Here is a 15,797-nt window from a genome sequence, read left to right on the forward strand (position 1 = left end):
CTTTCGCTTTCTTTTTTTTGGTGAAGCGGAAGTTTTTTTTTTTTGGGGGGGGGGGGGGGGGGGGCACTTTATTTAGTGCATTTATTGAACAGAAAACCCCGCTGAGATCATTTCTTTCGCATGGGTAAAATTGCCAAAGTGGCAGTCACACCAACCTTTTGAATAAATTGCTTAAGTAGAATCTGTCTCACAAGATGAAGTAGGTTCAAAGATCTACACAGGTAGCACATTTAATTCCTAAAGAGATTCAAGAACAGTTGAGAAACAAAATCACTGACATACTGTATATCAGTTTTGAAAAGACTAGAAAAGGTCAGGGCTCCAGCAAACCACAGAAAGAGATGGAGAACATGGGAAAACAGTGGCGAGCTCTCCCAATTACTCAGAGTGCATCAGAGTCACCTAGGAGGTCACAAAATAACCAAGAAAAGATTCTTGCGCAACAGAAAACAAACCACAGGATTTGGAACGGCCTACAGACTCGACTTAAACAGTAAGCATTAGACATTATGCTGTTTATCGTTTAAAACAAGCAAATGAAGAATGGGCCAAAATTAATCCAGATAAAATTAAGAAAATTAAGTGTGACAAAAAAAGGCAACCTCAGAAAACAAAATCTGTAACCTGTTTTTCCGCTAGGCTCCCAACTCATATGTGTTAATCTGTCACATAAAATCCTACTTAAACACAATGACGTTTGTGGTGGCAACATTACAAATTGTGAAAAGATTTAAGGAATTTGAATAATGTACAAGAGACTGATTATCGGATTATTGGAGCCAAATCTGTCAAACATAAATTTTATCCATTTTATTACTGCTGAAGTTTTACTATTAACTTGCACAAACAATAATTTACAGTCATGTCCCTCCTTTAAGGCTATTAGAATAGTCCCACCTCCTTTATCTACATCTTCCTTTCTTTCAGTTTCTTTCCCTCCCTTTCCTTTCTGATGTTCCGCTGCAGTCTCCACCTCTCCCTCCCCTGCTGTCTACCTCCTCACCCTCGCTGTGTGCGCTGTCAATAATTGATGACTCTCACTGACTCAAAGGGTAACGGATCCGGGAGGGAAAGAAAAAAAAAGTGTCAGTCATTTCTTTATTTCCAGCTCTATCTTTAAGCAGAGTCCATCTGCGATAAACCGCCACATTTGGGTTTCTGTGGGATCAGTGGCGTAAAGAGGCTGCATGACCCGAGGCAGCTTGAGCGAGGCTGCATGTGTGACCATGAGCGGGTTAACGCTGCCTGTTTGTCTGACAACAGGACGGAGGGAGGAAAGGGAGGTTTAAATGAGTGAGTGGCAGGGGGGAGCAGAAACAGGAGGAGGAGAGACAGAATGATAGAGTGAATTAATTCAAACTTAGGCAGCCCTGATTGACTCGGTTCCAAGCTGGCATGTAGAAACATTCATGGTGACACCAAAGCCATGGAGAGAGAAAAGAGGAATGACATGTCCTTCTCTAGAAAGAGAAGTTTCACTTTTGGGGCATATGGCGGGTGAGTATAGGCTCATGTTTGGACTTTGTTCTCAAAAAGTCAGTCAAATTGCTTTTAATTTAAAATGATTTTTTTGTTTGTTTTTTTTGAAAAAGTAATTAACAAACTAAGTTTCTTGTTAAAGTGTGGACAGATTCACCTGTGGGGATGAGACAAGGTGAGGCTTTTTTCCCCTTTACCAGCAGCATTTTAACTTCATTGTGTCCTGGATGAGCTGGAGTAGAGGTTGACAAATTGTGCACAACCTGTTGCTGCAGACCTGAGTCTGTGGAGGACAACATTCTGGAGGCTCTGGACTCTCCAACCACTGCTGGCAACAAGCCTATTCTTTCTACGAGCAACAACCAAAGGGTGATTTCCCTATAATGTTCTTCCTTTACTTCTGGTAAAACATGTGTAAGAATTTCACTTGTGCATGCAGGAGAAGTCATAGTTATGTGTTTTAACGCATTAATCATGTTCCTGTTCCCCCTCCATGTTCCTCCTTCCCTTTCTCTTTGAATGCATGTGTGTACAGGACGCAGAACTGTTTGAAATCATTGCAAAGCTGCAGGTGAGTTTCAGTGTGATTGATCTTATACAGTGAGTGTGTATCGGCTGATGTCTGAACAGAGGAGCTTTGTTATCATCGGTGCTCTTGTCCATCAGGGCAGCAGGATCGATGAGCAGCGATGTGAATTCCCACTTCCTCTGAAGGTAAGTCGTCATGACAGTGAGAATAACTCAGCTGACTCCCTCTACATGGCAGTACGCGTGTGTTGATACTAGTGTTTCATAATCACTATAATATGTTTACCCCATAACACTAATTTTCCACCTTATCCAGAGCTTCTTTTGTGTGCGTTTTAGTCTCAGCTTTTGAACATAGGTGAAGATCTGCCTCTTATTCTTCCCTCCAAACTGGGAGGCTACTGGATCGACCCGCCGCTGGAAAAGCTCAGAGATGTGAGTCCCTCCTCCTCCCACCATGGCTTTGATCCGGAGAGCTACGACATCATGGAGAGGGATGGAGAGGCCAAAATCTACCATGAGTTTTTCCGTTCTCGAGTGAGTAAGGCCTCGCCTTAAGGCCAAACTTTAATACGGTACAGTTGGAAGAATGATTTTCATGTTTAACGACCTTTTCCCCTCCCAACAGTATCACCATTCATTCATCGCCATGGATCCATCACTGGGGCCTCTGGTTCTCTCTGTATGTTTGGAGGAGGAAGAGAACAAACTACGTGTGATTCTAAGGTCAATTTTAGCCTATTGTAAGGTCAATTTTAGCCTATTGAAAAGTTTGATGTGTTTATAAAGGTTATTTTATCTGTTATGCATGTATTGCGTTGTGCATTATTGTCTTGTTGATGACACATTTTAGCCAGGCTTTAGCTTTCTGACAGGGGTTTCACATTTGAGGTTTCTTTGTTGTCATTGTGGCATCTACAACAAAATTTAAATGTTGAACATTTTCAATAATTTGAAAGCCTGACCCAGTACTTTTGGTGAAATATGATTTACTCTGATCTTGTTTAGTGTGAAGATGTTAAGTTATTTTTAAAAATGTCTATTTGTGGTGTTAAATATGAGCAACTCTACACAAAAACATTTACTGTATAAAAACTAATGTTGTTTTTTTCTCTTACCCAGGATGAAAGAGTGCTCCCTGCATGGCACTTTCTCTTTGTCCCTTTTTACCAACATGCCATCTGCTGTAGAGTTAGCAAAGGTACAGTGAATTAAAAATAAGCAATTAAGAATAAAATAGTTTTATTATTTGCAGTACTAAACGTTTATTAAAGTAGTAGCATGCATTACAAATAAAAGTTCTCATCTTATCTTAGGCATTATATTTGTACCGTTAGCTTTCCTTATTCATAGAAATTAATCAAGCTCTGTGTCAAGGTTCATTTATAAAGGTTATTTTTTCTGTTATGTAACAGATGCATAACAGTTACATGGTTGATATTCAGTGTGTCAATATTCACACTGAATATCAACCTTCAGTGTGAAGATTGATATTCATCCTTCAAACTGAAGGTTGAATATCAATATGCCAAATAATAACTCCCAAAAGAAGTCAAATGAGGCTTAGAATAGCAGAAACGGTAAATTTCTAGATCATTTACATTTATATTCTTTACAGAGGCTGTCTGATAAAGTGACGGTTTCCAAGTTTGACGTGGTCAGCTACCTCAAGGTAATCCTCCGGTTTGATCACACGTAGTAATATGACAGATGATAGTAATATGACCTGTTGGTAATAATAACAAAGGCCGACTTCAGAGATACCTCATTTTATAAATGTACTTTTCCAAGTGAAACTTAGAAATCGTTTCTGTCTAAAGAAATAGGCAGCTTGACTTTGACCTCCTTCATCCTTCAGGCTCCAGACCTAATAGCAGCATTTGATGAACACAGAGTGTCTTCTAATTTCAAGTTTGGTGTTTTGTATCAAAAGGAAGGACAGGTAATGTTACCTTAAAAAAACCCAAACAAACAAGAGAAAGCAGAAACAGCTAAAATATGACACAATGTCACATCTCCTTCCTCTCACATACCTGCTTTGTGTCTCTGTAGTTCACAGAAGAGGACATACTGAGTAACAACAAGGAGAGTGAGAAGTTCAGGGAGTTCCTGTCAGTCCTGGGAGGCACAATTCAACTGCAGGGATTCACAGGGTAAAGTTCATTTGAAAACAATTTAAAACATGATTTTATGCATTTCCATTAGGTAAGCATTGTATGTAGTCCATCAGTAAAACTGTAGAAGAAATGCCGTCCACACTCTTTTTAGTCTGAGAAACTAAAAAGTCTCTCCTGAGACTGTAGATTTGTAAGGTGTACACACATTGCACAATCAAGTTTCCTATCAGATTCCTATGAGGTGTGAGTCAATGCTGCATTTCTTGCTAAACAGAGGAAATGTTTAAATGTTAGTCTTATTATTAAGGTCTGATTCACTAAATTCATCACCAAAATGAATATGGGTGTCTAAACCTTAGCCATGAAGAGCAAAGTCATCTGGATCTGTGTTTTCAGGTTAAGTTAGAAACATCTTTGACTTGTGATTGGGGGCAAAACAAAATAATTTAGGGAATAATTCAATTTCAACAGTAAAAATCATACATTATTGAATGTCTTATGTTTTCCATGCTGTGGAGTCTGCAGCATGGATGTGCCTTCACAATCATCTCAAGCTTGTGGATGTCTATTTCACTTGTGTGTCTTCGTTTACCATAGTTTTCGCTTCCACTCAACCTATAATTGTTCACTTGGATACATCACTCTCTGAACAACAATCTTCCTTAGGAATGCTTTTAGCTTTTGCCATCTTTCAAGGCTGCATGTCCTCCAGATGATTTTACAGATCATAAAAAACATTTCTGTCTTAAAATCAATGTTCCTATTTCCTAAGAAGCTGAACTTAAGATTATAATTTGGCACAACCACTTATTTTTAAACATACCACCTTGAATTGATATGAGTTTCCCTTTCTAAATTGAACCATTGAAATGGATGAACTTGTTTTAATTCTTTGGATGCAACTACACAGCAGTTGGAGCCTGCACCCGGCCTTTAGCACTTAGATTTTGTTATTAATTACGACTAAATCACAAAAATAATTAGTCACAAAACTGTAGTTTTGAAAACATAATTTTGGTCTTACAGTGTGATTTATTTGTCTTTTTTAGCTTCAGAGGAGGACTGGATGTGTGTCACGGCCAGACAGGAAATGAAGCAGTCTTCACTTCCTTTAATGGCAGAGAAATCATGTTTCATGTTGCAACCAAGCTGCCTTACACAGAGGCTGACCCTCAGCAGGTCTTACCTCACGTCTTCTTGGTCCAAATTATCTCCAGACAATTCAACTTTAAGACGAAAAGTTTCCAGAGCCGAGACTGAAGATATTTCCTCTTTTTCTCTCTGTCTTAGTTACAGAGAAAAAGACACATTGGTAATGACATTGTAGCGTTGGTGTACCAGGAGGGACAGACCCCCTTTTTGTGTGATGTCATCAAGTCTCACTTCCTGCACTGCTTCGTGGTGGTGCGGAGGGTTCAGAAGGAGGAGAAGGAGGGCGGAGCTGCCTACCAGGTGAGTGTGAACCAGTTTCAGCTTAATTATTTATCCACATAAGGTGATCAACATTTTGGACAGTGAGGTCTAATATGGTCCTTTTTATCCTTGCTTCCTACAGTTTTGTCTATAGTTAAAAAATGCTATTAAGTTTGGCACATTTTGGCACTTTATAACCAACTTCAGAGTTTTCATTGAGATTTAACTTGATAGATCAACACAAAGTAGTGCGCAATTGTGAAGTGAATGGAAAACGAAGCATATGCCTGGAACACGTGAACATGTTGTTACTCTGACAGCCGTAAATAAAATACAGCACAAAAAAATTGCTCCTAGTCAGTAAACGGAGTTTATCTGTGTAATTTTACCACATGCCAAACACCAAACACAGAGGGAATCCAACACAGTCTGAACAAAACATTAAACATGCTAATGACAACATCATTAGGGGATTGGAGTATTTGGAGTTAAAGTAAGAAAAACCGTGGAATATCAAATACAATCCCTGTAAAGTACATTCAATTTTGTGGTTTTAATGTAACAAAATGTGGAAACATTTTTAAGAGGTGAACATTAATTCTTTCGAAGGGGTTCCCAGAAGAATGACTTGAGAATTGTGGCCTTAACTTTCCACAGTTTCTCTATTTTCTCTAGTGTTTTTTTTCATGTTTCTTCTTCCCAATAATGCATAGCGTTCAATGTCTGTATCCAATGAAAAGGGGAGGTAAACAATGTTTGAAGACAGAAGGGAAGTTTAACCTTGGTAGATGGTATCATTAGAGAAAGTGATATTTTTTCTAGTTACTGTAGATGAAAATGAATATTTTTATGCTGTTCAGAGTATTTCAATGATCTAATGATGATTTAAATGAAGGATCTTGAAGATTTAATGATGTCCTGTGGTGTATTTCCCAGGTGTCTGTTACAGCCAGAGAAGACGTTCCTCCTTTTGGTCCCGTCATCCCAGATCCTCCACTTTTCACAGATGTAAGACACTTCATTTTCACTGTTTTATTTTATTATTTCTTGAAATTCGGCGTTTCAGGCACAGATGTGCATACTGGCTGGCTAATCATCTGCTGGATTAGACTGTCCTCTTATTTTTGAAGTGGTCTTGGTCAATAGTTCTCAGCAGTTTAACGTTTTTCTTTGGGTATTGGCTGCTTTTCACCTCATTTGGAGTTTAGCAGTCCAACGTGGGATGGAAAAAGAAACAAAAAGTTTTGTTTTGTTCAAACTTTTCTTTGAACAAAAGAAAAGTTTGTATAAAGGCAAACCTTTTGTTCTAAAACTTTTCTATTTTGTCATAATCTTTTTTTAAATAAGTAGAGACATTATAAAATCTTTGCACACTTTGGATTAGATTGAAGTAGTTTCAGGATTCAGTAAAAAAACAGATTACTTATATCGTAAAAATGTTGAATCAATATTTGAATCAACTACCTCTACTCATTCAGGTATTAAAATGTCCTTAAGCCCATAACATCAACACATATATTATAATTTAGCAGAGAAACATTTGTAAATTGAATATTTAAGCTTTACTGTACTGACAGTTTGTCACAAGGATCAGATTTGTTGCCATTTCTCAGTTGCGTTCTAAGATCTGTGTTAAGTTTTTCCTAAAGATCTTTCTTTATCTTAAAGTTATTACATTCAGACACTGTTGATGACTGTTTTAGGCCTGACACCTGTTAATTTTCCTTCCTCTTGTTCACTTTTCTCATTTTATAAGTACTGCACTACAAGCTCTAATGGACTGCTACAGGTACTGGACAAAAAGAAAAGAGAAATCAGCCAAATATCAAAGAAATATGTTTATCAAAACCACAGTACATGATTAGAAGTAAGTTAGAAAAGAAAATAAAGATATAAGAGGTGGTTTAAAGTTTTTTTTTATGGTCTCAATTTTGCTGTCAGCCTGTTAAGGCTTAACTTTATTGGATCTTTTCTGCATATGATTTATGCAACTGTGTCACAATGATAAATTGTTCTCCCTTTCTTGTGTTTAAGCATTCACAGCTGAGGGAATTTCTTCTCACCAAGCTCATCAATGCAGAGATCGCCTGCTATAAGGCGGAACAGTTCAGCAGACTAGAGGTAGCATGAGAAAAAAAGTGTTTTCATTAGTACTCTTTAATGACACGCAGACCTGTTCTGTAATTTGTTTTCCTCTTATAAAAGTATTTTCTGGCGCCTGCTCCTCTCATGTTAAGCTGCGTACTCGCTCGTCACTCCTGGAGAGCTTGCATAATGAACTCTTCAGCCGTTCCCGATGCATGATGGGAGATCCATCAGTCGCTGCCGCCCCACCTTCTGAGAGCACAAGAGGCCCACCTGAAGGAAGTGGAGGTTTTATTGAAAATTTTAAGGTGAATACTGGCACTGCAAAGAAACTAATCACATAATTTACTAAGAAGAACAGTTCTGGACTTTTAAAGCGAGGTTCTGTTCAAAGGTTATTAACAATATCCTATCAGAAGTAGACACTTTGGGGGTTTTTTATAAATAAAAAACTGCTTGTCTGACAGAAACCAAGACTTCCATAATCCCAAGTAACTCCATGGCAGATTATTTTGCATTGAGCAGAATATAATACAAAAGTCACTGAATATTCAAATAGGAAATGGAGGCTGGAGGCACCATGTGTGATTGTCCTGTGTGAAACATACTATGGGCCAGACATGCAAAACATTTCCAGTGAGAGTAACTTTCAAACTTATGAAGTAAATGTCAGTAAAAAGCAAAAACAGTATACTGATTTAATGCTATTTTATTGATTTTCACATTGCTTAATAAAATTTTTTTCTGAGACACTTTCTGCAGGCAAGAAAAAAAATAATTTGTGAACAAACTACTACTGTAGCCAAAATAACAAAAACGTTTCAGGAAACATTTTGTGCAAAATAGGAGGTTATTTTTGGATTAATCTGAAGGTCCTGAGCTTATTTTGAAGGGGTCTGGAGGAAAAACATTTTTTGGAGGTAAAAGGTTCAATCTCATACTTCCATGTTCACCACAGCAGTAAATCTCACTTAAAATGCTTCTGCACAGGAGGATTAGGATGCACTACCTCCTACTTCCATTTCACATGTAAACAATCATCGTTTTTTAAATAACAGCTGACACAGATGAATGTGACAACAGTTTAAAGGTTCATAAAATATCAAATATGTTTAAGAAGGTAAAAGTCCACTTTGGTCTTCGCCCCATGGGGGAACTTAATCTGTTTTTATACTGAGTTATGTTCTGCAGATAAGATATTAACTGCAAATATTCATTTACCAAAAACCTCATCTCGAAAGCCCTGAACTACCTCTAAATATTTGATCATTTTCTTCTCCAAAATCATTGTTTCATTAGCGAGCCATCAGAGTGCGAAGCCATTCATTTGAGACTCTGGGTGTTCCCAGGAAGAACACTGGAAATTCATCACAAAAGCCAAAGGTAACAATATTTTTAGAGCATTTAATTACACTGAATGATTATCATTTTTAATAGAAAAAGATTGAAGCATTTTCTTCCTTTGCAGGTGGACAAGGATGCAGAGAAGTAAGCCAAAACAGTCAGAGAGGTTTTCTGACTTTGTGCCCTGAGATGAAAATATGAAACTGCTTCTTTTTTTCAGTGACAGCTCTGGAACAGCTGAACTCAAAGATCAAGCAAGTCCTCAAGAGGAGACATAAAGAAAACCTTTAATTGGAGATTCTAGATCCATATAACAATTTAGACTAGCTTTTTACCTTTGTCATACCTGTGAATTACCTGTTTGTAAAGAGAATTTAAAAGTAGATTTTGTAGAAAATATATTTATTATACAATCATACGGACATTTTAGATTAATGATGATAAATGTAAATTATTGAGAACGCCACAAAAAAGATTACGGTTATTTTAACAGCTAACATTTAGTTTGACTTTGGTGATTCATTTATATTAATACAATAGAGAGTAATTAATTAATAACATAGAGCTTTAGAGATTGATCTGATAGTACAAATAAAACTGTCCATTAATCTGGAGAAGTTGTCACTTTAGTTATTTATGATGCCCATATTACACTACTTTAAAGATTACATTTAGTATCAACATATGAACAAATGTAAATCAGAAATGACTCATAAAGCATGTTTTAAATGAAGCAAAAACTTGTGAGTTTGGGTGTTTTTGTTTGACATGCAGAGCAGAATAAAGGTTTAGAGCTGTTTGAGTTTTACATTAAATAAAGTGACAATGGCTACAAATGCTGAAGACTTTTGGATATTTCAACTCGCTCCAAACTAACTGATAATTTTGCTTGTAATGTTGTCTTTTTGTGTGTAACATTAGTATGTAGCATTTCAGCAAATAAGCATTTACAAATAATCACAAAAGAAAATCCAAGCTTTCAAAAAAAAAGGATTTTTGCCAGTAGGTGGCAGTCCTTGCTTATAATAAAGAAAGAGAGAGGGAAAGAAAGAATCAAGTTTGATTGACTAAATATATTAAGAGAAGGATGGACCTATATCAGGTGAATGTACACTAGTGCCTCTATAAAATTAAAGCATTAACACAGTAACAAGGAAGTAAGTATTTACCATTTGGAATGATGTCTAGCACAAAAAGTCAGGAAAGAGTAAACTATAAAAGCACAGAAAAAAAATCTATACATCTAACAGTTTTGTATAAGAGATGAGGCTATAAGGTGGCACAATGAGATCCCTGCTAAATATGCTTAAAATAGCCTGCAATGACTTAAATTTCTCACTGTAGCATAAACTCACACTCAGCACATTTGGAAAAATACAGTCTTTAATTTGAGAATATTTATTTAGTATAAAGATCCATATCTGTTCTGTTTATTCTTTTTTATTATTTTATATAACATCTAGTGGTAGAGTTCTGTATAGGAAATAAACGAACATTAACATCTCTGAACAATACATATACACTGTATATATATATATATATATATATATATATATATATATATATATATATATATATATATATATATATATATATATATATATATATATATATCCTATGCAGCACTCTACCAGTAGATGGCAGGATCGTAAAGTAACGTTGTTGGCCAGCCATTAAGAAGCAGAAAAAGAGAGATGCTACTTTAGAGTAGTAGTTTACCAGTAGGTGGCGGTAATGCACACCATTAAGTTGCTTGCCAACCGCCATTAAAAACAAAAAGAAGAAGAAGAAGAGTAGTAGTTTTTTTTCTGATGGTTGGACTGGGGCTAATTGTTGAGCCAGTTTGAGTAACCAGTTGCAGCGCTGTGGCTAATTGCTAACGGACTTGCGCTGTGTTTGTTTATCATTTTTACAAACGCCATGCTAGGTTGCTCTGCGTCAGGTTAGTTCAACTTTGAGTCACTTGGAGATTCGCCAAGGTTGCTTGAGAGAGCAGCAGAAGAACTTTAACCTGCACAGAGTAAGTTAGTGTAAATCTAAACATAAGGGTTAGCATTTGCAAAGGTAAAGACCTGAAGATGACCTCAAAGAAAGTGGTGGAGCTGTTCTATGATGTGGTCTCACCTTACTCCTGGCTCGGGTTTGAGGTTTGTGTCTTCCTTCTCACTCGTCCTGCAGGTCCAGTCCGTATTTTGGGATGTTTAAAACTATGCCTTGTATTCCCAGGTCATCTGTCGCTACAGAAACGTGTGGAACATCGACCTGAAGTTTCGTCCTGCGTTTCTCGGAGGCATCATGCATGGAGCAGGTCAGTGAGCATGAAGGACCTAGAAAGTGTAAATTAAAGGCCATGTGCATGTTTATATCCTCGTGGAATGGACTGGAAAATAACCTGTGTCTTTTATGACAGGAAACAAGCCTCCTGGTTTAGTTCCCAACAAATTTTCCTACATGGCTAAAGATCTTCACCGCGCGTCCAAGTACTTTGACGTCCCTTTACACCCACCTACTGACCCATTTGAGGTCATGTTCAAAAAAGGTAAACACTATCAGCATGGGTACTCTGTTGGGCTCTGATCAGACAGGTAGCTACTGAGGTACTTACATTTAGTCAGTCTCTCAAATGTTATAGTTTCTAACTAAGTAGGACTTAGTAAGTTACAGTTGCACAGACAGGTCAGCAAAGTGCAAAAGCCACAACGCAGCAACAAAAAGCTTGAAATATTATTTCCTAGAAATGATTGCATCCCAGCATTCCTTTAAGATTGCAATTATTCACACATAATACTGCAGTGATGACTGCTGTTTGATATATTGTGCAGCATTATGTCATATTTCAGGTCAAGATTATTACTTTTGCACTCAAATGTAAAGAATGTGAAGAACCTGGTTTCCAGGTTTGGAAAAGATGGAAACATTTACATTTTCAGACTTTTATTAATTTCATTGTATGTTCAAATGCCATTTTTACACATGTAAAAAAATAAATAACTCATGAAACATAAATCGAAGTAACCAAGAGGGGTAACTTAAGGCAACTTTAATTCCGTCTATCATTATCTAAATGCAGTGTCCTATTTTAATACCTTTGATCATTGTGGGGGGAAAGAAATGCAGCACTGGATCACTCAAGCTTTATGTAGTCCAATGGTGAGGATGAAATGGTTCTACGTGTGACAGAAGCCCTACAAACTAAAAGGATGAGAAGTGGTCCTCCAGTATGAGGACCCCTAAATGGTTGTGGATGTAAGAGAGTTTGAAACCAAACTCTCTTACTTTCTTACTCAGCATTGGGATATTGACAAAGACCTTCGAAGCAATAAAAATGGAGGAGTGTCTGATTCGTATCTAAACCCTGTCCAACTTCCATTAGAGTAAAAATACAATCACGTGAATATATCTGTTGCTGCAAAATGAAGTCAGTATTTCTTTCCCAGGTTGTACAAAAAATTAAAAGAAGTTATTTTCTAAAATTAGCTATTAGCATTAGCAATGTGAGGAGATGCAGTAAAACCAATTTCAAGAGCTAAATGATGATAAAATAAAGAGTCAGAAAACTCAACTTGATTTAATTGCTAGCTGTTATTTAAACAGTGCAGTAAAAACAATCTGTGATTTATCAGGAATTTTTTGATAAATAAGACAGAATATTTCTTTTCTTTTTAGGAACTTTGTCTGCGATGCGGTTCGTGACAGCAGTGCAGCATATGGAGCAAGGTGGAGACAAGCAGGTGGAGCAGGTTTCCAGGGAGCTGTGGAGGAGGATCTGGAGTGAGGACAAAGACGCCACTAAACCCGAATCCTTCTCTGAGGTTGTTGCTTAAAAACACACTCATTGGTCCCATTTCTGATTAGATTTTGAGTTGCATTCATTTCTATCTGTTGTGTTTTTTTTCTTTCCCCCAGGCAGCCAAAAAAGCAGGACTGAGTGACAGTGAGATTGAAAAAGCGCTAAAGTTGTGCACCTCGCAGGAGATCAAAGATAAGCTTAAACACTCAACAGAGGAGGCACTCAAATATGGGGTTGGTGGTGCTTTTGCTTTTGTTGTACTTTGAAGAGAAATTAGTTTATTTTAAAGAAACAATACTTGTGATTTTTTTCCCCAGGCATTTGGTTTCCCAATGCTGATTTGTCATATTGATGGAAAACCCGAGATGTTTTTTGGATCTGATAGATTTGAGCTCATGGCCAACTGCATTGGTGAGAAACAGAAAATACTGTATATATGTCAAATCATCATTGACTTGAATGTAAGAATTTTGGATTTTAATTATTTATTTTAACCATTTTTAGGGTGGAATGATAACATAACTTCAGCGCGTTTTTTTAAATCGAACCTATAATTGCGTATTCAAGTTGGAGATGTTTGTGTGCAAAATTATACATATAAAATCAGATATACAGACACACACCCCACTAATGTTTGCTTAAATGCCCCTGAGCAACTTTCCCTTAATATTCAACAACAAACGTCTGGCATAATCCTAGTTGAGTATTTCTCATCAGAAATTTTGGAGCTCCTTTAAATTGTTTGGTTTCCAATCATGGATTCAACTTTTAGGCATAAATTTCACATTGAAATTTATTTTTTGCGAAGCTAATTTATTTTTTGTAAAGCTCGGTATGCTAAATATGTATGGATTATGTTTAAAAGATAGGATTGTGCCTGGAAACCAACCAATTTAAACAAACTCTGCTTTTTTTGTGCAGAACAGTTTAAAAATATACTAAAACTGATGTTTGTAGTCGAGATAAAATTTGCTAAGTCAGATATATACATTTATAAAAGGGAGTGTATATAGTTGAGCCTGTGTGTTTAATTTTGGCCCACAATGCCAAAAGGAATTCCAATATTTGCACATAACTCTTGTTCATAAAATCCCTGTAATTGTTTGTGGTGTAATCATTTCAGGACAATGGAGGGTTTAAAGCGGCTAATAAACACACAAAATTATGATGGCCAGGATGACTGTAACTATTTAGAAAAAATATGAGGCATAAGGTACCTTTACTTACACAGTATGACTTAATGTGCCATAGGACATTAACTGAACTTTAGCATTGCACTCATTTAAAAAAAATGCAGATTCCGGATGAATTTGCGATTCACTAAAATCTTGGGATTTTGTATGATTAGGTGTTTCCATACTCCAGCTGTTTAGAGTCTGAAAAGATGGTCTCATTTGTTTCTGATTTTGCATATGTCTACAGAATCGGATACATGCATTGTATTCTAAAAGGTAATTTGTTTTTGTTTGTTGCAGGAGAGAAGTGGTTGGGACCTAACCCAGGCAGCTCTGCCTCCAAGCTTTGAGATCAGAGCTCATTTAACTCACTATTCCAGCCAACACAGATTTTCTAAGCTGTGCCTTCTGAAATTAATCTGTTTAATTTAATTTAGTCTACATAATTTTTGTTTGAGCCAGAAAATCAAAAATACAATTTTTCCGAAAATAATGTTCCTTGCAGCAGCTTTCACTACATTTAGGTGCTAACAGGTTATGTTTATTGTTAGCCCTGCTGTTGATGTGGCTCTGTAACTTATGTTTAAGTCTGTCCATTGGTTTGATTCAGAGGGATGGGATTAATGGAATCAAATAAATGAATGGCTTTTTGTCAAAGACCAGAACAAAGCTGATGTTTGTGTTTATAATAAATGAATAAATCTTTAATAAACCCTTTCTTGATCCGATGAAAGTCTGTGAACCTTTAAGATTTTAGAAAATACTCTCCCTAAATCTGAACACAGTTATTTCCCCATTACAGTCATTATGGTAGATTACCGCTAGATTAATTAAAAAGATGGACAGAGCGAAATTAACCATACAAGTAAAAGTACATGTGATAAAGTAGAAGAGTAAATATAGCATAAGAGTACAGAAACATCAAGGATTTAATCTCTGCGACTTTTAACGTTTCAATCTTTCTCTTCAAAATTTGTATTATAAGTGATTGAACTAAAAATTCAGCCAAGAAAATATCAGATGTTATCTATTCTACTAATCTAATATGAAGAGTGAGTAATGCAGAAAATAATCCACACAAGTGATTTTATCTAAAAAAACAATATATATATGAAAAGAGTAAAAAAGACTGTTATTAAAATTTTGATTCACTGGTAATTTTTCCTGCAAGAACAACAAGTACCTTTATTTTAAAGGAAAACAGTAACAGTTGGTAGGTTGTCACGCCCTTCATATGAAGTTTAACTTCTGATACAATCGCAGCTTTGTTTGCTTATATAGCCTGAGGATGCGGACATCTGTTTACCTGACGGGCAGGAGAACCAGTTGATGTTTGTGAGTCATGACCACAAATGGCCGATCTTCACTGGTCCCAGCAGCGTTATATTACTTCTGTAAAAAGAGTTCGGAAATATTTCTTATTATACTGGCTTTGAGTAAAGCAGATATGCCACTCTCTGGTTCAGTCAGCCGTATAAATGTGGAGACATGAGATATTGGTTTGTGGTCACTATTGTTCAAAACACAATTTGCTGTCGTGGTTAGAAGATTTGTCTTCTCCAAGAGCTGTCAAATCAACTTGATTAAATTCAGACACTGAAACAGAACTGGACTCAGTTTATATGGTCACATTGTCATTTGATACCTAAATCTGAAAAACACAATAAAACTTTAATGTAAATGGTGTTTATGCAACAACAATGGGTGTGTTTAAGATTTCTTCTCCTAATATTAAGCTGTTTTCTTTATGTGTGATTAATGTACTAATAAATAATTTTTTAAAAATTGTTAAATGATGAATATTCAATTGTTTTGCTTTGAAAATCATCAAATTCATACTATTTTATATACCTAGGGTGATACAGA

General features: G+C 36.4%; 2 protein-coding genes across 4 annotated transcripts; both read left to right on the top strand.

Annotated features, from left to right (window-relative positions):
- Positions 1–974: 974 nt before the first annotated feature.
- Positions 975–9,803, top strand: rap1gapl (RAP1 GTPase activating protein-like). 2 transcript variants are annotated; one of them, XM_028008581.1, is made up of 19 exons: positions 979–1,497; positions 1,622–1,654; positions 1,755–1,848; positions 2,015–2,050; positions 2,146–2,193; positions 2,347–2,544; positions 2,636–2,733; positions 3,130–3,208; positions 3,626–3,679; positions 3,866–3,949; positions 4,060–4,160; positions 5,174–5,303; positions 5,415–5,576; positions 6,474–6,545; positions 7,572–7,658; positions 7,775–7,930; positions 8,922–9,005; positions 9,091–9,110; positions 9,187–9,803. In XM_028008581.1, the coding sequence occupies exons 1-19, from the start codon at positions 1,427–1,429 to the stop codon at positions 9,242–9,244; spliced, it is 1,665 nt and encodes a 554-aa protein (XP_027864382.1). In that variant the 5' UTR covers positions 979–1,426; the 3' UTR covers positions 9,245–9,803. The 2 variants fall into 2 exon arrangements, 1 of the variants encoding a protein (XP_027864382.1); XR_003594361.1 differs by lacking the exons at positions 9,091–9,110; positions 9,187–9,803 and having other exon boundaries at positions 975–1,497; positions 7,743–7,930.
- An 807-nt stretch (positions 9,804–10,610) lies between these two features.
- LOC114142372 (glutathione S-transferase kappa 1) lies at positions 10,611–14,648 on the top strand. Of its 2 annotated transcripts, none has more exons than XR_003594996.1 (8): positions 10,611–10,679; positions 10,764–11,113; positions 11,193–11,274; positions 11,377–11,505; positions 12,633–12,778; positions 12,873–12,982; positions 13,074–13,167; positions 14,232–14,648. XR_003594996.1 is itself a non-coding variant. In XM_028013631.1 (8 exons), the coding sequence occupies exons 2-8, from the start codon at positions 11,045–11,047 to the stop codon at positions 14,279–14,281; spliced, it is 687 nt and encodes a 228-aa protein (XP_027869432.1). In that variant the 5' UTR covers positions 10,613–10,679; positions 10,764–11,044; the 3' UTR covers positions 14,282–14,648. The 2 variants fall into 2 exon arrangements, 1 of the variants encoding a protein (XP_027869432.1); XM_028013631.1 differs by having other exon boundaries at positions 10,613–10,679; positions 12,873–12,989.
- The last annotated feature ends 1,149 nt before the right edge of the window (positions 14,649–15,797 follow it).

The sequence above is a fragment of the Xiphophorus couchianus genome, chromosome 3 (genome assembly GCF_001444195.1).
Source record: "Xiphophorus couchianus chromosome 3, X_couchianus-1.0, whole genome shotgun sequence".
Lineage (NCBI taxonomy): Eukaryota > Metazoa > Chordata > Actinopteri > Cyprinodontiformes > Poeciliidae > Xiphophorus > Xiphophorus couchianus.

Coding starts and splice junctions, on each gene's coding strand:
- LOC114142372 (XM_028013631.1), top strand. CDS start 11,045: ATGACCTCAAAGAAAGTGGTGGAGCTGTTCTATGATGTGGTCTCACCT. Junction 11,275..11,376: donor AGGCATCATGCATGGAGCAG/GTCAGTGAGCAT, acceptor CTTTTATGACAG/GAAACAAGCCTCCTGGTTTA. Junction 12,990..13,073: donor AGGAGGCACTCAAATATGGG/GTTGGTGGTGCT, acceptor TTTTTTCCCCAG/GCATTTGGTTTCCCAATGCT.
- rap1gapl (XM_028008581.1), top strand. CDS start 1,427: ATGGAGAGAGAAAAGAGGAATGACATGTCCTTCTCTAGAAAGAGAAGT. Junction 2,734..3,129: donor AAACTACGTGTGATTCTAAG/GTCAATTTTAGC, acceptor TCTCTTACCCAG/GATGAAAGAGTGCTCCCTGC. Junction 3,950..4,059: donor TGTATCAAAAGGAAGGACAG/GTAATGTTACCT, acceptor GTGTCTCTGTAG/TTCACAGAAGAGGACATACT.